Source organism: Eublepharis macularius, chromosome 4 (assembly GCF_028583425.1).
Source record: "Eublepharis macularius isolate TG4126 chromosome 4, MPM_Emac_v1.0, whole genome shotgun sequence".
Taxonomy (NCBI): Eukaryota; Metazoa; Chordata; class Lepidosauria; order Squamata; family Eublepharidae; genus Eublepharis; species Eublepharis macularius.
This window is the reverse complement of record NC_072793.1, coordinates 129,103,996-129,126,260: the sequence shown is the minus strand read 5'-3', so window position 1 is coordinate 129,126,260 and position 22,265 is coordinate 129,103,996. Positions and strand designations below refer to the sequence as shown.

The following is a 22,265-nucleotide window of genomic DNA, read 5'->3' as shown; positions in this document are numbered from 1 at the left end:
GGTCCCTTATATTTGCTCACCCCCAAAGTCTGACTTCTTAAAATATGTTGTTTAATATTTATTTATTTACAATATAAAACAGAAACAAACATAGAAATAGATCAAAAATTCAGTTAAAAAAACAGTACTTTAAAACAAACTGATGTTCTTTGTATGATGGGACAATCAGGAGGGTCTATCCCTGTGATTTTAACTCCCAGGCAGGAATGTATGGGTGAAGATGGTCCTTCAGATACCCTGGTCCCAAGCTATGTAGGACTTGAAAGGATAGAACTAACACTTTAACTGGTAGCCAGTGTAATTGCTGTAATATCCCGATATGTTCCTGATAGGTGGCCCTGACCAGCAGCCTAGCCACAGCCAAGCCTCAACTACAGCACATTGTAATAGTCCAGTCAAGATGCAACTAAGGCATGGATCACTGTGAAATAATATGAACTAGCAGGAATATCCCTGGATGCTCTCACATAGAAGTAACCCATCTCCTGAGATTCTCCTAAAAGCTCATTGATGAAAGGCCTTTCATGTACAGCCTCCAGAAGTCCTTTGGTACAATTTATGCAATTCAATAAATTGAACACACACATTACCAGCCTCACGGTTGAGGCAAGAGATCCTCCACTCCCAGCATCCTCCCTTCTCCACCTCTCACTTGTCTGACAGAGGGGAAGGAGTAGGAACAGGCCAAGAAACCCCCAGAACATGCTCCCATGAGCACTGAAATGCTTCCACGTCACACTGAGAAAGACGTAATTTCCAGGGTGACATAGAAGTGTAAGCAGTCGGCCCTGGCCTTTGCCATATTTGATATACCTTTAATACAGGCCTGTGATATAAAGGTCACAGGGTCCCTGAATTAATGCAGCGTGGTCTGCATCAGGGGGAAATTCCAAGCTGGCTAGGCAGAATGTTGCTGGACCCAGCCCAAGAGATTCAGGTATGCCTGGAATGTGCATGTGAATGCAAAGGACTAGGGTGATTGGATTTATCATCTTCCCAGCAACTGGCTTGAGATCACGACAATAGCAGGCTGCACTGTGTCACCCCATTAGCACATTCCAATGCCCTCTTCCATGATTACATTTCCCACCCCAAGCTTGGGAACAATCAATCAGAAACCATAAGTTAATTTCTTTCTCTGAGAACCTATATTTTCTCATATTTAAATTCATCAACTCAGCTCCGGTAGATTCATTAACAAACTGCCCTTTTTGTGCAGTTCCAGGTAAGATTTTGCATTTCCTTTTACACACCCCAGCAGCAAGTAATCAAAGTAATCAAACTTTGTAGAGACGGACCTTTACAGTCTTTATCCCAATGGCTGAAGGGACTCCTACCACCTCAGGGCATGTTTTGCCCTATAAGAGCCGGTGCTCTAGCCCCATTCAAACTGTGCATGGTGCACCTCCAGATCCGAGTGTCATTGCCTTGAGGATACTTCCCTGAGCCTCTCTCTCTTTTCTGGAAGAGAACACTGGACTTTGAAGCTCTCTTCCTCCACAGACTACTCTCCTCTCCAGGATCGGTAAATCTACTTCCCCTCCCTCACTCTATTCCACCTTCTGCCTAGCTTCATAGGACTCTGTGAGCGTGCAGCCATTTTATTATTTACTCCTGTGTGCATGTGTTTTCCTCTTTTAATAAAAGATTGCTCTTTGAACCCAAAAGCACCAGTCTCGTTTGCTATCTTGGGGAAAGGACCTCGTAAACACTGGTGGAGATTTCCCACCGTTACCCCTCTCATATAGCCATTTTCCTTGCCCTTAATTCCACCACATTCTCTTGCTTGCAAGGAGACCAATTCAGGTAACAGAAGCACTGGGGTCAATTTGATAAAAATTGGCCCTGAACACTAAATCGAGGGATGATTTTTACCAAATTGGCCCCTGCTGTCATCCATCACTTCCATGTCACACTGGGAATGATATCATTCCCAGTGTGATGCAGAGGCATTCCAGGGCACACACGGAGTGTGTAAGGTTGATGCCCCTATCACCCCCACCACAAACCCTCGCTTTGAATTCTGCAGGACCTGACAACCCTCTCACACACACACTAAATTATATAAAAAAACATGAAAGAAGAAATCTGAGCTGACTTGTTAATGACAATACATTTTAATCTTCATTCTAACTGGCTGAGAAGATGTATTTTCTCATGTCAAAATTGCACCAGAATAGCAGCTTCTAGCAAACTAACAGCATTTCACCAAATAATAGCATCTGGTATGTTGTAGCAGAGCTTAGCATTAGCATGCTCAAAACAATTCATCACAATTAATATGCATGACTAATATACTGCTCACCAGGGAATGATTTGATGCTACAATTCAACTTGGCATTGAACAGATATGTTCCATGAAAATCTTTTTTTGCATAAATCCCCCCACCATGCAGAACTTAATTAACATCTGTGTAGGAAACTGCACAAAATCAGCACACAGAAGCTGTATGTTAGCAGTATTCCATTGATATTAAGCTATACTTTGCTGTCCTGTCATTGAAAAGCTATTGCAACCATTACATGAGACAGAAGCATTCCAAATCTGTCCATTTGCAGAGAATCCAAGTGCTAGAGTCTGAAGTTCTACTTAATTTTTTGGGGGGGGGGGGGTTACCTTTCAACAAGACTGAAGCTGAAAATCTGCTTCTTACAGAAACTCACAATATTGCTTGTAATGTCAGTTTTATTGTTTTTCTATTGTATTCTATGCATATTTTGTGTTTTTGTATATACAATAACAGCACATGCCTTTGTATTATATTAGAGCCTCAAAAAGTCTCTGGCTCATGCAGTAGAGTAAGAGCAAGGGACAGAATCTTTTACATTTAATTCAGTTTATATCAGAGAAAATAATACACACGGTCTCTCAGTAAAGTTTGTATTTCGGTTTCAACACTGAAAAAAAGAGTTGAACGTAAACAAAAAAACTGCTATATTTGCATTAAGAACTGGAATGTTGAAATTGGACTCAGAAATAGACACTGGCATTTTGAAGGAGAGAAAAATTGGACATTGAGATGCAGTTATTTTTGCTTTTTAAGAGTCCAGTGAAATCAGTATCAAATGTACCGAATAATGCCTGTCACATAGGATCATACACTGACTGCTAGTGCATGTTAGCTATGAGATGCTTCCACATCTTGGCTGCTGCTGCATATAATATAGTCATATATAGTCAGATATTCATTATTTCATGGCAGCAGTGGATACTGTTAAATGACTGCTATAGCAAGCCAGACACCATCATATGTTGCCACTGCTTTAAATATGTATAATATCCACTAACCCAGAGAATATTCACCATCAACATTTGCAAATGATTCACCCGCTTTTGTGCAATGCTTTAGTGAGAGTGGTACTGTTAAGTTTCTAATGTCTTTACTTAATTTTGAAAATAATAACCAGCATTTATAGTGTTCAAAGTGCTTCACATATGTTATTACAGTAACAGTAGCCATCTAAGGCAGATCAGGGTTACTATCCCCATACACAGATAGGAGGGCTGAGAAAGACCAGGTTGTCTAAGGCCATCAGAGTTTGTGGCAGAGGTAAGATCTGAAGGAGCCTCCATCCAGATGACAGCTCATCCTCTTAGTTGCTATACTATACCAGCTCTCATTGTTTCTATTATTACCTGCCCTTCAATTTGACTGTCTTTCCAAAGCCTAACTATGGTAATAAAGCTCACACTCTTAAGCAGTGCCATCTAAACTTAACTTACCATAACAAAACAGAACTGCCTGTTGCATTCTGATAACATTGTTGCTGGTTTCTCAACGTTCTGGAAGGGAGCAATGATTGAACAATGTTTAATACTTGCAAAGAGAAACACTACAATCCACGACAACAGGATAATATAGCATAAATAAAAATAACTGAGGAAAGAATAATGATTTTTGGAAACTTTGAGTTCAGGAATTTATCGAAACAGAGTTGCAATATTTCCTTCTGGAGCATATTGAGATAACAAATAAATAGCAGCAAATGCCAAATTTGCTACAGTGTATGGTCTGAGAGGTTTTTTAGAAGTGCTGCTTATACAGGGTGTACTAACACGTGATGGGTACACAGCATCTTTAGAATCTGATGACGAATTTTAGATCGCTGAGGCTCAGATCTTGCAGCTCCTGTCATTTGTGGCCAAGGTCTTCTGACAACTTGCTTTATAGGTTGAAGCCAGAACACTGAGCACAGAGTAGTAAAACATAATTCTAAAGATACATATTTCAATACTTATAAAGCATCTTTTATGTTCAGTCAGGATCTGGTATAAGCAAGTAGTTCAATAAACTGCAATGAGTATGCCATCCCAGACATTAGATTTATAGTTTGGCATGGGCCAAAATCAGAATGGAACTGTGCAGTCTTCAATATAAAATATCATGGTTTTGAAGCAGCTTCCCATTTTAACCACACTGTGAATCCCTTCATTTTTGTATGCTTAACAGTAGGATTTGAGTCCAGTAGCACCTTAGAGACCAACAAGATTTTCAGAATGTAAGCTTTCAAGAGTCAGCATTCCCTTCTTCAGATATGAGTAGGAATGGAAATTCCTGAGCCTTTATATCCCAACCAAAGATGGGTTGGGTGTTACACGAGAGGGCATCAAAATGCAAAGGTACACTGAGGTGATTAGAACATAAATTAGCATCTGTAGTAAGATAAGAATCCTAAGGGCCAAGCTACACATGACGAATGACACTTGAACGGCAAGTGGATTGAGTGGAGGGCAAGTGAACAGGGAGAAATACACTTGCTGTTCAAGTGTCATTCGTCACTTGTAGCTTGGCCCTGAGTCTCTGTTCAGCCCCAGAGGGTCCATCATTCTGAATTTGTGAATAAACGCCATTTCTGCAATCTCATGTAATCCCTCCTTGAAGTTTCTCTGTTTGAGGATAGCCACTTTTCAGTCAGCAATGGAATAGCCTAGAAGATTGAAATGTTCTCTCACAGGTTTTTGAGTGTTGTGATTTCTAATATCAGATTTATATCCATTTATTCTTTTGAGTAGGGACTGATCTGTTTGTCCAATGTAGAGAGTAGAAGGGCATTTCTGTCACTTGATAGTATATATAATGTTGGAAGATGAACAAGTTAATGAACCTGAGATGGTATAGCTGGTGCTGTTAGGTCCAGTGATTGTGCTGTCAGAGTAAATATGGGGACAGAATTGACATCTTGATTTATTGCAGGCTCTGGTCCCCGAGTCCATGTCAATGTTGAGAAGTACATTATTATGAGTGAGAAGTTAACGTTAGAGGTTGTCTGTGTGCAAGAAAGCGTTTGCCTCCCTATGCATGCGAGAGAAGTGTGTCATTGTCCAGCATAGTCATCAGTGATGCATTGAACTGGTTTGAGCTGAGTTGTGACCACCAGTTGTGTTCGTTTGGGCCTGTCTTATAGCAGGTAATCCTTTGGTACCATTCCGGCTGCCAATCTGTTTCCTTACTATGTCAGGTGGATACTGTAGTTCCAAAAAGTTTTGTATGCTTAAAATCACCACGCCCTGATAAGGAGCCATTTCACACCATTGGTTTCCCATATGAAAAGAAGTGTGTGTGAAGCATAGTCAAGTCACAGGTGACTTATTGCTACCCCCACTGGGGTTTTCAAGGTAAGAGACTAAGGGCCACACTACGACGGGTTCTCTAGTTTTAAACCTGTGTCTGTTGACTTCATTTTGAGAGCTGCAAACTGACAGCCAGTTTGGTGTAGTGGTTAAGAGCAGCAGGACTCTAATCTGGAGAACCGGGTTTGATTCCCCACTCCTCTGCTTGAAGCCAGCTGGGTGACCTTGAGTCAATCACAGCTCTCTGGAGCTCTCTCATCCCCACCCACCTCACAGGTGATTGTTGTGGGGATAATAACAACATAATTTGTACAGCACTCTAAGTGAGTATTAAGTTGTCCTGAAGGGTGGTATATAAATCAAATGTTATTATTACTATTATTAATTTATAGTTTTTTGACACAGAGCGACAAGGCCCCCTCCAGAACAGGCGTGCAGCAGGGCAGCCCTAGTTGAGTGCGCTTTCTGACCAGCCAGCTCACCTAAGGAAGATGTCGGAGGAAGACTGCAACCCAACTGGCTGCCCCTTTCCATGCCTCTCTGATCATAAGGCTGACGAGTGCTTGCTGTCTGCCTCCCCTTGTTCAGCCTAGCATTGAATCCACATGCAGAGAGGGGATGGCTTGGACTCTGCTTCAGTGGCGCTTATTCGCAAAGGGGCCAGGGAGAGGGAGAGCAGGACAGGTGTGCTGGGTTTCTATGGGCACAAAGAAACTGGAGCTCTTTCCAGTTTGGAAAGTTCCTTGAATACATTGTTGTTAACATTCACAGGACCCTGCGCAGGGTCTGTAAGGTGGGTAGAATCTGTGCTTTCATTTGGGCACTTTCTCAATGCACTCCCTGCTTCCAGGACGGTTAAGTGCTCATGATGAATCACTCTGCACTATTCCAGAGGAACACTTTGACCTTGCTTTACAGAAGAAAAGCAGCTCATAGTAAAAAATCTGTCCATTTTTATACACAATGAGGATTGCCAAGTGACACCTCCAGGCATCATGAAGAGCTTAGTAGTCTCTTGTGTATATTGTCGAAGGCTTTCACAGCCAGAGAACAATGGTTGCTGTGGATTTTCTGGGCTGTATCGCCGTGGTCTTGGCAGTGTAGTTCCTGACGTTTTGCCAGCAGCTGTGACTGGCATCTTCAGAGGTGTAGCACCAAAAGACAGAGATCTCTCAGTGTCAAACTGTGGAGATGTTAGCAGGTAATTTATATCTACTCAGGAAGGTGGGTTTGGTTTGTGTCATCCTGTACGAGTTTCCCAGGGTGTGGAATGCTAATGCAGGGAGGCTTCACTGTATTCTGAGGTTCTTTTGAATATGGACTGCTGCTTGATATGCTAATCTTATCTGCAGGGCTATTGTAAGATGTAGAGTATTTTGTTAGCCTGGTGTTTTTCAAGACTGGAAACCATGCTCTATGCAGAGATGCTTTAGGCTGATCCTGCACTGGGCAGGGGGTTGGACTAGATGGTCTGTATGGCCCCTTCCAACTCTATGTTTCTATGATTCATTCTTAACCTCCTGCTCTATTTATTCTTAACCTCCTGCAAGAAAGCCTGCAAGACCAGGGCTGCCCTGCTGCACTCCAGTTCTGGAGGGGGGCTTGCAGCTCTGTCTTAAACTACAAATCAATTAAAAATGGAGTCAGCAGACATGGGTTTAAAACTAGGCAACCCGTCACTTGTAGGTTGGCCCTACCTGGTTTGCAATTTCTAGGCTCTGCATAGCAACTCATTGTCTTCCTTGGCGGTCTCCCTTCCAATCAGTTCCAATCCTATGTAGCTTCCAAGTTTTGATGAGATCAAGCTAGCCTGTGCCATCCAGGTCAGGTTCCTGGTTTTTAACCATTACCATGCCATAAATATATCTAACACAGGCTTAGAGTTAATGTGAGGTTGAGGTTACATAGTTCCTGTACCACATTTTTACACAGGTATTAATCAATTTGAAAGCAACATGTGAAATATGGCTTTTAAATTTTTTGCTTAATGAGAATGTTTTCCACATGGGGCACTTATATATGGATTACTCCCTGCATGAAAACAAAATTGAAGTCTCAGATTTACTCTTGAAATAAAATGCAAAAATTACATTCATGTTCCATGTTAGAATACAGGAACGGAGAACCATCCATATTGCACCCATACCATAAAAACGATAGAGTTCATTTGCTTTAATGTCAGAAAGATTAGGTTTGTGGACAGTAAAATGAAACTCCCTTAGTTATCTATTACTTCAAGATTGTTTCGTTGTTATGGCCCATATGCCTTCTGGACTGCTGCCCCTACTTTTAAAAGAAAGGCTGGGTTTCTTAAGCATTTTTCAAGGCTCAATTAGAAGATTCCCTGAATGGTAGCTCCTCCATTGCTACTGATGTTTTCCTTTGTAATGCATACCTTCAATGTAACATTAGGCAACGCAGAGACCTAAGTCACGGTTAATGATTTGTTTTCAGAAACAGTGTCAGCAGCACTACCAATACCAAGTGTTTATGTCTGTTTGTTTGTGTTTCTAATTGTGCCCTGCTGTTATATAAGGCAATCCAGACTACAATGTCTTGGAAGAATTATCATGGTTGCTGATCTCCTGGCCTTTAGCATTGGCATCCATCCACTCTACCTCTCTGTCTACTGCCTTTTCTACTACACATCCTCTGCTGGGGTCAGTGACACAAAGCCATATCAGGGCCTCTTATTGTTCCAGTCCCTGCAATCACTTCAGTGACGTGAGGGCAGCGTCTCAAGAGCTGTGATTTCGTCTGGACAAAATTCCTTATGGAATTCCATATCTACCACAGAATCTAGATTCCCAGAATCCAACTTTCAGCATTAAGCACATTAATATTGGCAGCCATGGAGCGTAACTGAAAATATTAGTAGCAACCTGATTCCATTTAGCCATGCATGCTTCATGGTACAAGCTATGGTTTGCACTGCCATAGCTTTCCATACCTGCCATCACAACATCTGGGGTTACCAGCCTCAAGGTGATAGCTGGAGATCTCCCGGAATTGCAACTGATCTCCAGGCCACAGAGATCAGTTCACCTGGAGAAAATGGCTGCTTTGATGGGTGAACTCTATGGAATTATGCCATGCCAAGGTCCTTTCCCTCCACAAACCCTGCCTTCTCCTGGTTTCATCCCCCAAATCTCCAGGAATTTTCCAACTTGGAGCTGGCAACCCTAACAACATCCCACATTCAATCATCTCTCATCATCTATCAATGATTTAATTTTTTCAAAAAATAGTTTCATCAGCATTGGTTAAATTCTTCCCCCCCACGCAGAGCATTTTCTAAAGAAAGACTTACTATTGTAGAATTCTTATCCTACCAATTCACCCTAATGCTTCTCTGAAGTGATCCAGAGACATCTTGTGGTAGAACTATATAACAGATGCTATTTAGCATTATACAGAACCTTTTGAGATTCTGCAGCTGGGACAGTTGATCACAAGAAGCTAAGATTCAGTTAAGACTCAGTTCATAAATAGTATTATCTTTGCGTTCTTTGACTGTGTGACACCATACAGGGGGATCCAATTGTAATCCTGTAGGCAAAAGCTACTGAAGATTTATGGCTGTTGTATGTGACAGATACCAAAAGGAGAAAAGATTCCACTGCAGTATTGAAAAGATAGCTGAAAAGTCCCATTTCCACCAATCCCTCCCTTAGCTTACCTTCTTGGGAAGATTACTTTTGAGACAGGATTTTAAACACTTTTTTTTTTGCCGAAGAGTCATGTCAGTCACAGCAGAGATGTGTACAAGATCAGTGTTGTATAAGCCTCTTTCCAAATAGCTTCTACAGGAATGTTATGAGTAGCTTTTAGTTACATTAATTTATTCCACAGAAATCTACTGAAAACAAAATCTAAATCCTTGAACCTTTCATCATATAACTAGCTACCGGTTTTGCAGCTAGTACCGCCTAATTCAACAAAGCCTGCAGCTCAACCCATATTCTATCTTAAGTGCCTCGAAGCAGCAGACTTGTGGCCCTGCCGCAATGCCCTGAAAGATCATTCTCCCCTCCCCCACTCTGCCCCTGTTTGTTTGTTTTTTTAACTGAAGATCCTATCTGATGAAGAGTTCTGGAGAATTTGAGGTATTCCGGTTGGTTCTAATAATACTGTTACTCCTGGCATTTTTTCTGCGGCCTGACACAATTGCCTATTCATTTGGCCAGCATGGTGTCTTATTGTGCATTATAGCAAATGGCTTCCTTCATCTCTCAAACTGAAAAGCACTGCTAATATTTTTGTTTTGCATGAATAGCATCTGGGAGAGAGAACCACCCTGCTCCACACTGTCCTATGAGTGAAGCCTTGCACATCATCCGGAGAATTCTGAAGTCTTTGATTTTAGTAAAATCCTGCAAGTGACTGTAAAAAGCAAACAACTGGGAGTAGCTGTGCTGGTTGGCAGCCGAATGCAATCCTTGTGTCACATGACTGAGCAGCAGCACTTTCCTGGGTAGTCTTTGGCATATACTTTCTTCTCATTGCCAAGCACATAGAAGGAACGGAGCTTCCCTTTCCATTCATATTCCACCTTTGTAACAGGCACCATCTCAACTGTTTGTTTCTGAAAAATGAAAAAAAAGCCACTCTAAAATATAATCTGATTCCTTCACCAATGGTAGGGGGTGTGGTAGGGAATTTGTTTTGCATGCAGGAGGGTCTCTGGTTCAATTTCTGGCATGTTCAGTTAAAAGGATTGGGTAGTGGGTGACATGAGAGACCATTACCTGAGATTTTGGACAGCTGTGACCCGTCAGACAAACCTTGACAGACCAATGGTCTGACTTAATGTAAGAACAAAATCTAGTATGTTCATTCATGTTGTGAACCTGTTGCTTCTCTAGTAGTTCCATTCTTTTTCTTGTTCTGATAGAGTCAATATCTGCCATGTCAACTTCCTGGTGGTTCATCTGATTGTCTAGGTGCATCTTGTAGCTCAGTACTGCTGTCAAATTTAGTGTGTGGCTTACCAAAGTAATTGCAGGCACTGACTACATCTTGTGGCCTGTCGTCACTGTTTGTGCAATGGCAGGCAGGCAGCAGACATTGCAGGTTTATCAAGCTCACAGCAGGCTGCCTTGACTGAGTTGTGGGCTGTGGTCAGCTTGCTGAGTTAGAAGATGAATCAGTGACAGAACTATGGAGCAGCTACGGGAGGATCTATCCCTATTGTTCAACCTCTTGGCTGGCCATCAATCATAACTCCTAAGAATGTCAGAAGGATGAAGTTGCATTCCTGTCCTGACCTGCCTGGTGTGCACTTGTTAATGGGTATAACCTCTACCAACTTTGCATTATCATTTGTTGGTTTTTAACCTCTAAAAAAACATATCACATAGCATTAAATCTAAACAAGTACATCATTTGAAAAACTACTTGCTCTTATTTCAGAACATGTTTATTAATACTTACAGGTCCACCCCTTTCCATTTCTCCCCAGTTCTTTTCTTGCTTGAAACAGGCAGAGTAAATCTGTTTCTGTTATCTACCTATAAATTACAGTTCCGGTAAACTTTGAAAACATTTATTTTCTGAAGGGTCTTTCAAATTAACTGGTGGTTTATTAAACTGGAATCTTTAGAAATTTCAGATGACTGCTACCATTTGTATTAGATTATTGTTAAACTCTTTAATCTGGTCCCATGGAATATTTTCATCTGCTATTTTTGAGCTCCTAGTGTTTTTATTATAGATCTACTCCCTGTCATATTTATTTTAAAAATGTATTTATTTGAGTTATTGTATGTTATACAAATCGCCTTATTATTATTAACAGCAACAAATTCTCTAACAGATCCCCTAAGAATCTTGCAGAGTCAAGCTCTATTCAGAACCATACTGAAGTCTACTCAGTGGAGTTTACTTCTAATAAATTGTTCTTGGGATTGCACTGTACAAAAGGGAACACACGTGCTTGAATATTTTTGAGCATTTACCTCTTTCAGGTGTTCCATAATTCTTTAAACTCCTCAAAAATCCCAAACTCCAGGCATTTCATGTGACTTTTGTTAAGGTGGAGGGCCAAAATAAAAAACAGCATATGCATGCATATCAGTATAATTATTCTTTTAAGAAGCTCTTCTATAAAGTAATGAATTTTAACAGTTTGAGCTTCTGTGATGTGGAATAGTTGACAGAGCTGCAAGAAGAATTCCATGTGAACTGTGTGGTTGGAAACCATGGGCCCTTCCCTGAGTTCCCTGAAGTTCTTAAAGACAAGACAAAATCAAAATGTCATAGTGATAACCAATAAATAAATTACACAAATGGATTCTTGCCTTTATGCTTCTTGTCTAATGAAAAATCGAAATTGAAAACAAAATAGAAGTTTTAAATCAGGAAGCTGGCTATAATTTACAGCATCCAATAATTTGAAAGGTTTTGAAGCAGGAACTTGTCTTAAAAAATTCAACTCAATAAAAACTAATAGTTAATTCAAACGTTCAGACCTTGATGAGGTACTGGCCCTATCTATCACACTATATAAAGAGGTCATTTGTTAGAAAGTTCACTCCCTCAAAGACATGTTGCATATCTACAGAGAGAACTATTTAGAGAGAACAGTAGATTAAAACATCTTGGCTCTTCTGTAGCACACATTTTTACCACTGCCAGTTTCATATGTCATGATGAGTATGTGTGAGCACTGGCATTATCCCTAAAAATGATCTGACTGCAACATAGTCTGCATAAGCCAGAGATATGTGGAAGACTGGTAGATTGGGCATATTTTTAGTTTTCTTTTATTCAAACCATGAAACCTAGACTAGTGTGCAAGAACAGTTTTGCATGAAATATTCCCAGCCAAGTTCTTTATTTTATTTTTGTGCTCAGTTCTTTATTTTTGTTCTGCTCACCTGTCTTAAGATGCGACTTTCTGATTCACATTGTATTCTGTGTTGTTCAATGCATGCTCGTGAACCCTCATCAATCGATGGCTCAGGGAAATTGACTATAGGGTATACCTGGAGAACAAAGAGACTGTTTCAAATCCTTTTGCAATATGTCTTTACACATCTTAGAGTAATCAAAGTGTGACGGTAACATTCTTTTGTTTTAAGTGACTGATAGCAACAGGTGACAGAAGGAATGAATGTCTCAATAAGGATTAGTTTTCTCTCACATTACAGGAGCTGAGAATCATATTATTTTTGCAATCTTGACTTCCCCTTGCATAAATCTTAGTGACATGAGTGGATTCTTGGAAGAGGTAAAATCCTTTTCTCTCTTAACCTGCCACCCCCTTTCCTGAGCTGGCTCTATTCCTTGCCTTTTCTGTCTCATGCTTTCCCCCATCCTCACACTTGCCAGCCCCAAGTCCACCCCCCCACAGCACTGCTGCTGTCTCTACCTCCCTTCCTTCACCACTTCCTTCCTCTACCACCCCCCAATCACTGCTTGCTGCTTTTTCTTTCCCCTCCCTCCTCCCCACATCTTGCACCCTCAGTGGTGGTCTATCCCATCTTCTCCTTGCTTCAGATCTTCCAACACTCACTTCCTTCTGGTAGGAGCCATTGTTTTGACTTGCTACAATATAAAATGCTACCTGAAGTCCCCCCCACCCAATATCTGCACATGCATATGTCAATGTTTCCATCTCCTGTACGTGTGTGTGTGTATATATAAAAACTGACACACATAGACCTGAATCACTAACAGTGCAGAGTTTATGCCCTTATGAATTGATTGAGATCATTTGGTTTACAAGCATGTAACTTTCTTCAGGGTTGTACTGTAAATCTAATTTGAGTCGGTAATAATAATGAGTATGGCTGCTGTGCTGTATATAAACTGTTTTAAAAAAAAAAACTTTTGAGTTCCCCTGGATTTGTAGAAAACTATATCATAATGATGTGAGTCCCTTTCTGACATGCACGGGGTCCACACCTGGTTGGTTAATGTTCCTTTAAGAATTCTTGCACATGGAGATTTTAGGTGAGATCCAGCCTAACATTATGTACCCAGGTACCCCAGGTTGATCGTGCTACGTATTTAAAATGGGCAACATTATGCGAAGACAAGGCAACCATTGATTGAGAGATCTAATTATTAATCCTGCAGCCAGAATAAAATTGGTAAAATTGTGAAAGGATACAGTTTCTCCATAAATGCAGAAGAGGAAATAGTACCTAACAATATAGGAAGAGACTGTTATGAGAAGGAATGCAGGATGTCTTGATTCATACACAAGAGGCACTGGCCTCAGATAGGTCACCCTCTTTCTGAGGAATGAAGACAAGCTCCTTGGATCTCAAGCTGAGAGGAGATGGTTTCTTTTTATGGACACAAATGGGCAGAGTAGAGATGACCATTTGCTCACTTGCCAGGAAGAAGCACAATATGTTGCTGTTTTGGACATCCTGAGTTAGGGCCACAAAAGTTGAGGATGTGTGCCTTAGTTATGACTTGGGGAAAGTGCAGGGCACTACAAGTGGGAGCTCAACCATCAAGGATAGAAAGAAACCCTCCTGGTGGGAAGATAAAGAATTAAAAGGTTTAGCACACTTTGTGAAAGGCATACAAGCCAAGGACTGGGGGAAGAGGAAAGATGGAGTGAAGTTTGCCTAGACCAACCTCTGTCTCAAAGTCCTGGCTTTTTGTGTGTTCATTTCTGGGAACAGAATGCCAAGGTAAATCTAGTGACTTGTACAATTAGTTAGCCTCACTTTGTTTCTTTTTATTAGCTCTGCAACACATCTGTAATGTTCTGATCCAGTTTTCCAGTGTTTGTGTGCTCTTAGTGAATAGGATGTACAAGTGGGGAATGAGAAAGGCCCTCCAGGGAACATTTCATTTCCCCCTCCCTCTTTCTCTTCCATGCCTCCCATAGCCTCTCTGCCATTTCCTGCTTCCTTCTTTCTTTCCCGCCCAACCTTTTCCTGCCCCCTGCCTCCACCATCCCCCACAGCAGCCTGTCCCCTGTGGCCTAGTTGTATAGTGGGAAACCTGCAAGGACTTGTGGAAAGGTATTTTACTTTTCCCTGTATCGTCTTCCCCACACTATTTCCTCCTTCCCTTCTCTTGACAACTTCTATATGCTCATCTTTCCCTATGTCCTTCTTTCCTTCAAAACCACTAGCCTTTTATCTGCCCCCTGTCCTCTATATTATCCTCTATATTTCTTCATTTACTTCATTTAATGAGTGCCTTTCTCCATGATGGGAACCCAAAGCAGCTTACAGCATTCTCCTGGCCTCCATTTTATCCCCACAGCAACCCTGAGAGGTAGATTAGGCTGTGAGTGTGTAACTGTATCAAAGTCAGCCAGTGAGTTTCCACAACAGAGTAGGAATTTGAACCTGGGTCTCTCAGATCCTACTCTGAAACTCTAACCACTACACTACACTGGCTTTTATGTATTGGGGTGGTGGTGGCTGCCATTGAACAATAGCAAGCAGCCAGGCCTGCAAGTCTTGTGGTATCAAGTTACCTGGTGGTGGCTTCTTGGCTTGGCTCCAATAAGTCCTCTCTCAAAAGCCAAAACAGCCTTGGAAAGGGCCCTGCCCCTGCCCCCTACCTTTTACTGACAGGAATGGGCAGGTAGAGGCACTGTGATGCTTCCTGGGGCCTTTGTGGGTTCTACTCCACTCCCCATCTTGGTACTGCTGTGGCTGCTTTCCCACTGGCCCAGTCTGACCTGAGCTGTGCTGCTGTGGAGGCTGTGGTGTCTCAGCTGCTTCCCCCCAACAGCCACTTTTATCTAAAGTGCCCTTCACACCACGATTTTTCCCTTTGCCTCCTTGACACTTCCCACCAATGATAAAGACAACAAAAGGGGAGTGTAGTGTATCTCTGCCATATGCACAGAAAATGCTGTCCATTTATGTGTGTGTACACACACACACGGTTTTACTGTGTTTAATTTTTTGTGCAACCCTGGGAAGTGCTCCAAAGTTGCACAAACAGCTGTTGTGTTTCAAAGTGTCCTTGATTGGTGGGTTTAAGTATCTGTAGATTGGGGCCACTTGACTATTACTATATAGGATACCAGTGAATAAAGGTTTTTTTCCCCTTCTAATTATCTCAGACTGTGTTCAGAAGACCTCACTCAAGGCACCAGATTGTTTTCCACACAAAGACCAAAATTCTTGACTGGGCTAAAGTCAGTTAGTAAGCAGGGGATGAGGATGTATATAGTAGCTCACATGCACCCACACAGAGAGATGGGGAAGGGGGCCTCTTGGGAAAAGAGAGGTGGAGAAGGGGGCATAGCAGAAACAACCATGGAAAAGCTCACTGTCTAGATCCCTTATCAAAAGGAAGTATAAAACCAAATACATATGTATATTCCCCAATAACCTCTGATAGGTACTGAAACCTATATTGTTATAACATTGTAAGCTTCTGTATGAACATGGTTTTATCCCCTGCCCTCACTGTTTGTGGTCCATATTCCTCTGATCTCATTATATATTGGAAACAACTATTCCAATATAAAACTAAACTTAAAAACTTGTGTAGAAGAGGCTGATTCATCTGCCATAGTATGTTGAGGATGAGGAAATGCTGCTGCTAAAATAAATGTTGCCGATGTCTGTATGAGAATGGTGAAGTGCACCAGACAACTTGTGATTTTTTTTGTCCTATTCATTTGAAAAGGCAGCATACAACTTATACCTATACCACCAGCGATTTTTAACACCTCCCCATGTTATTTTAATGTGTTACCAATGAGTGCTCATCCATAAATATTTCTTTCCCAGTCACTTTCTGTAAATGGTAAATGGGAAAGCCTGAGTTCCTGTCTACGACATGTTCTGATACGTTGTTCTTCCTGTAGAGAAAAGAGGAGAAATAAAATACGGTTTTCTTGTTATGATATATATTTGAGAATGAGCAAATTTGTTCAGTGCTGACTCAAAGTCAGCCCCTACCATCCCTCTACCAACTGCATTAAAAAAATTATAATAAATCTTGGCTCAGGTTGTATCTAGTTTCCAGCTATCAGTTGGATGACTTATAGTGCCATCCTAAACAGAGTTACACTCTTCTAAGTTCACTGACTTAATTGGAATTAGGCAGGCGTAACTCTGTTTAGGACTCCAATGTTAGCAGAAGCATTCTATTCATATTCTGGATCCAAATATCTGAGGTTAGCCAGTTACTTCTAGTCAGATTAGCCCGTTACTGAGGAGGCTCCTAAGCCACAAAGATTTGCTTGCCAAAATTGAAATACGGAGGAATCTACTTTGTAACATCACATCAGATTCTTCATTGATGGATGGTACACTGGCTTAGGTGTTCCCAGATCAACATTTAATGTATGGGCAAACATGAGCAAGATAATGCTTTGTACTGATCTGTACTGGTACTATGCCAGAATATCATTTCATAATGTTTAAGAGTTATATCAAAACCTATTAAAATATTCTTCTTTACCGATTTTGACTTACCACGTTATTGTTAGTTCCGTATGAAATAGCAAGACTCCACTCCCATTGCAACGATAACACTTCAGCCATCCATTGCTATGACACTTGAAACAACTGTGGAGGGAAAAAAATATTTAATACTTGTATCTTGTGATTCCCTGCTGCTAAGTTGGTTCCCATAATTCTCTTTTGCTAAGACATCCTTCAAAGGAGAAAGACTTCCTCCAATGCAGAATAATGTTTTCTCATGGGTTAAAGCCTGATGAAGAAAAAAACCTTCCTTTGTTGAAGGAAGTCTTTCTGTAGGATGACGTCTTGATGGATCCAGCTCCAAAACTTTCATGTAAACACTGCCCCTCTATGTCAATATATTTTAAAACTTTATGGCACTAGAATTTTCTTTTAATAATTTATTTGATAAAATACAACAATCTAAGATCTTCCATATAATTCCTCAGTCTCAATGTCACTTTTGTAAAATAGGAATATTGAAACAGAAATCTACTTTTACAGGGGGCGAATAAGGTAAATAGTGCAGAGGATTTTAAACTATATGCTAGAGGATTCTAAATTATTACATAGATGTCTTAACAAATGACAGCAACAAATTCTCCTTGTTGAAATAACCAAAGATGCAAACAAGTGATAACCTCCTGTTGTGCAGGTTGCTACAGACAGAAAGTATCAGGGGGTATAACTTACCACTTACTCACTTACCGAACCATTCCTGAACCTGCACAGGATGAGCAGATATTGCTGTCTTCCTGAAAGTTGAATCCACTCCCATTACAAAAACAGCATGTTTTCTAATGTGAAGAAGACAGCAAAACAGAACAATTTCTCCCTGAAAATTCATTCTTTAAATTCAGTAAGATGGATACAAATGTTTCATTCTGTAACATTCAGTGAAGGAACAGATAGAACCAGCGTTAGCTCTGCCACTTTCAAGTGCTTAGCATACTTACAGCTCTGGACACACTCTGTAGAGCAAGACATTACACTGCAATTGCAGGCATTTTAATGACAACATTACAAGGATAATTTTAGGGATAACAGTGTTCATTTTGCATAAATAAATTAAGGGACTAGATAGACGAGCAAATCTTTCTATACGTTGCACAACAATTTATCATGCAAAATACTAGGGAAGGGGGGATGCAGGGGGGGAAAAAAAGAGGCTCTGGACATCTATCAGCTGAATGGGTGGTAGCAACGGCAATGTAAAGAGGTTGGGGTGCTTGCCACTATGGAAGGGGGTAGGAGGTGAATGCCCATAAATCATGAACAAAAATCTCTAGGATAAAAAGTGAGCAGAGAACTCAGCAATAAAGAAAATGTAGAGGAAACATGCATCGTTGGTATTAAAAGCGATCTATGACTGAGCAGTCACCTCTACCTTGGCATATTTTCCTCCAAATATATTTTTGTTCCCTCCAAAAATCAGCCCTTTCTGGTTGGAGCCTGGAGGTTACTCTGAATTAATCACTGGCCACTCTGGAACTCAGCTCCCAGAACATTTAAATTATTCCCCCTCCGTTTTCAGAATGACTGTTCACTGACATCTCCTTCCTGACTTTGTCTTATGCAGTGAGAGATCATTTGCCAAGGTAGCAGCAACTGCAGAGTGGTTATTCAGATTTAATACCAGAGGTGCACGTGCTTCCTCTGTACTTCCTTCATGGCTGACTTACCTGCTCACTTCATCTGCGTGGAAGAATACTAAAGGACGCAGCCAACTGGATTCATCTCCTGAGCATGAGAACGATTCTCACGTGATTTTTTTTCCAGTTGCTTGCTTATAATGGAAGGGGAATGGCCGTGCCATTTTTGTCTATTTTTCAACCCATCGTTCTTCTCATCATGTGTTACAAGGCTTTTAAAACCACGTATCTCACCAAATGAATCTTAGGTAGAATGAATCCTAAGAAAAAGAACAAATTGGCACTGAGAACAGTTACAGACAATTGAGGTTTATAGGTGAGTTTACTACGTAATTTCTAATTGGGAACAAACAAATTTTGACTCTCCAAAACTCATATCCTGAAAATATAATTGGTGTTTAAGGTGCTGGACTCAAACCTTACTTTTCTACTACAGACCAACATGGCTACCCACCTATAACATTTATATTGTAACTCACCACAGCTATCATGTATTAAACTGTTCTTTGGAACTAGGTTATTCTAAAGCTACTGTCTCACCCTGCTGATTAAACTATCCTACTATATAAAAGGCAAACCATATTGGCAATGACTCATTTTTTTATCCTGGCGCCATCACACTCCTCCCAGCACCTCCCCTCAGCGCCCTCCTGCTCTCACTTTTAATTCTGGCGCAAGTGCACTCTGCTTCGTGCCTCCCCTCAGTACCCTCTCACTCTGGCCTCCAGACTGCTGCAAAGCACCTGCTTGCCACTGGGAGGCTCAGGCTGTCAATTCTTCAGGCCTCCTTGCAGCGGCAAGCAGGTGCTTCACAGCAGCCCCCGTGCCAGAGTGTGAGGACACTAAGGGGAAGAAGAGCAGGCCACTGCTCCTGGGAGGGGCGCAGGGGCCCGCCAAATCAGTTTTCTAGAGCCTGTTGTATTTTTCACACAACGGGCATTGTTACTAGTTGGTGAAATAATTTACTGCTGGTTATCTTCTTCACAATCTGACTTGCATTTTAAACTTATCTTACCTTGTGGGCAAATTATTCTGTCTTCTAATTTCTGTCTAAAGTTCAAATGATTGCATTCACTTTATGAAATGCTGGTCCCCCAAAAGGGTATCACCTACCAGGTTCCCCCCACCCCCAATTTACAATTTCTCAAAAACAAAACAATGCAAAAACCTCTATATAGACACATATACAAGCAACCTATTTTACTCTCACCTGTTACCAATAATCAAGTATGTCCATTTAAGCTATTCATCTAGTATCAATCCAGTTTCTGTTTCTTTATAAACAATGGGCAGGATCCTATGACTCCCTTTAACTTAGTAGTGCCCATCGTACAGCATAATTCCTGAATTGGCAGAAGGCAGTCATACAGCCCAGTCCATTGTGCTTCGTGATTTCCAGCTGATGGGCAGATTTCCAGTTTTGCATTCTCTTGTTAATTCTTCCATCAAATTTTCTATTAGATTTACATGATTAGTTCTTACATTGCCTCTCATCAACCATAATAAACATAACACTATTATTTGCAGGGAACTGTATCCTATTAACAGGGCCGGCGTGCCCATTGAGGCCAGGTAGGTGGTGGCCTCAGGCATGGGGTGCCGGAGGGAGTGCTGGAGGAGGTGCAGGGGGTAGGAGTGCACGCCACAGAGCTCTCCTATCCCCCCCGCCCCACGCCGTCCCCTTCCAACTCCGTCTCTCTTTTTTCCAACCGTGGTGGAGGTGGACGGAGCCCCGCTGAGGCTGCAGCTCTGCGACACCGCGGGGCAGGTAAAGGGGGGATATGTGTGTGTTGGGGGGACCGGGGGGGCCGTCGGCTGCCCTTGCCCTTTGCTTCGCCTGCAGGAGGAGTTAGATGGGCTGCGCTGGCTGTGCTACCCGCGCGCCATCAGAGCTGCCCACCGCAGCGATCGGGCTGGCGGCGGCGTGCGTGCTTCCGTGATGACGTCACACGTGACATCATCATGCAGGGTGGAGTGCGCGCACAAGCGCGCACGGGGGGGGGGGGTGCCTGGCCAGCCGGCTGCAAGCGCCAAAAAACCTTGCGCCGCACCTGCCTATTAACTTCACCATACTCTCTATGACAGCTTTCTGCTAGCTTTTATCATCCTGCAGTTTCACCTAACATATATCATGCTTGGTTTTGCCTAGCCAAATTTCAAAGTAATGAATTAAAATTGTATTGTACTTTTTAAAAATAATTGTCCAGTTTATCAAGCCATCTACACAGAATTGTACAGACATTTATTTAAAACTTATTGGATTTCATGAAGACATTTCAATTGCCCTTCTAAATGCACATTTAGTTTTTATTCTATGGAAATGAGATCACTCTGTCAAGCAGTTTATTTTATAAACCACTAGAGATTTGCACAGAGAGAAGGGATTTCCATCTGCACAGCAGGATTTCCCCACTTCCTACTCCAAAACAGTTTCTGCAGGAAAGGGGAACAGCATGAAGAAGTTGGAAGTCCCCAGTGGGATAGGGGAAATCTGCAGACGTCCTACACATAGGATCCAAGCCATTATGTGCCAATTTTCTATAGATTAAAATTATGCACAGAAAACGACAGATATGTGACAGGAATTTTGTAATGTTTTCATCATACAATACCTTGCCAGTTCCTCCACAAGATAAGCATACAGTTGCACCACGTCCTTTGCAGTTCGGACAGCTCTAAAATCAGAGCAAAGAATGCAGCATAACTGAACCATAGAATCAGAAATACTAGACTTCCCTTTCCTGGCTTCCAGTTTGATTTAGGAAATCTGCCTGCTGGGTGTGGCTGGCCCTGTTTCAAGCAGCAAAGGGGGCAGCACAAGTGGGTGATGGCTGCAATTGGAGATTGACATGACTGGTGGTGCATGATGTAATCTTGGCAGTATAATGGTACTGCCATGCATTATTGATACCATGCCTATGTAAGACACAATTCATACACTTAATTTCCAGGGAAATCAATGGAAAAGAAGCATTTCAGTGTGCTTTAAGATCCATTGATTTCAATGGGACTTAAGTATGTTTAATTTCTCTTACCAGAAGTTTCTTCAGATACTCTATTAGCATATAAGGCCATTTAAGTTAGCTTTTGTTAAAAACAAAACAAAGGAATATCTTGCATAAAAATCATCCCAGCTTCCCCCCGCCCCATGTATCCTGCCTATATGAAATGCAAACACCACACTTTGCAAAGCAGTAAAACAACTCCTTGCTAAAACCCCATATGAATGAATTGTAGCTCTTTAAGAAAATACTATTTCATAAACCATGGAAACAATATTCTCCGCCAGGATTAGAAACTGAACAATGAAATAATTGATACAGAACAGGTAGGGATTGTGAGCTGGTTTGGAAAAAATTTAAATGAACTAGTTTCCAAACTAGTATAATATATGTTAATATGTCATTTATCTTTAATGTATAATCCATCTTAATGTCTTATGACAGGATGTTAGATGAAAAAAAAGGTTTCCTTTCACTAGATGAAGGATTGTTCTCTAGATTAGGCATCATAAAAGTCCCTTTGAGTTGTTACATTTCCATCAGTACTCTCACACATACTGGCAGAGCATGCTATATGCAATCATCTCAGTATGTACCATCATCATTTTGTGTAAACTGAGTGAGCAAGGCATATATA

At 41.4% G+C, this 22,265-nt stretch overlaps 1 protein-coding gene across 1 annotated transcript in view; it reads right to left on the bottom strand.

The window, feature by feature from the left end:
- Window positions 1–8,840: 8,840 nt before the first annotated feature.
- The window catches only part of LOC129327648 (uncharacterized), a 61,299-nt gene continuing 47,874 nt past the window's right edge, over window positions 8,841–22,265 (bottom strand). The window contains exons 20-25 of the mRNA XM_054976401.1: window positions 21,239–21,301; window positions 17,683–17,771; window positions 16,987–17,079; window positions 16,262–16,367; window positions 12,451–12,558; window positions 8,841–10,157 (exon numbers count right to left, since the gene is read on the bottom strand). Coding sequence (XP_054832376.1) covers window positions 10,017–10,157; window positions 12,451–12,558; window positions 16,262–16,367; window positions 16,987–17,079; window positions 17,683–17,771; window positions 21,239–21,301 — 600 coding nt within the window. The 3' untranslated portion in view covers window positions 8,841–10,016. The remainder of the gene's footprint in view (window positions 10,158–12,450; window positions 12,559–16,261; window positions 16,368–16,986; window positions 17,080–17,682; window positions 17,772–21,238; window positions 21,302–22,265) is intronic.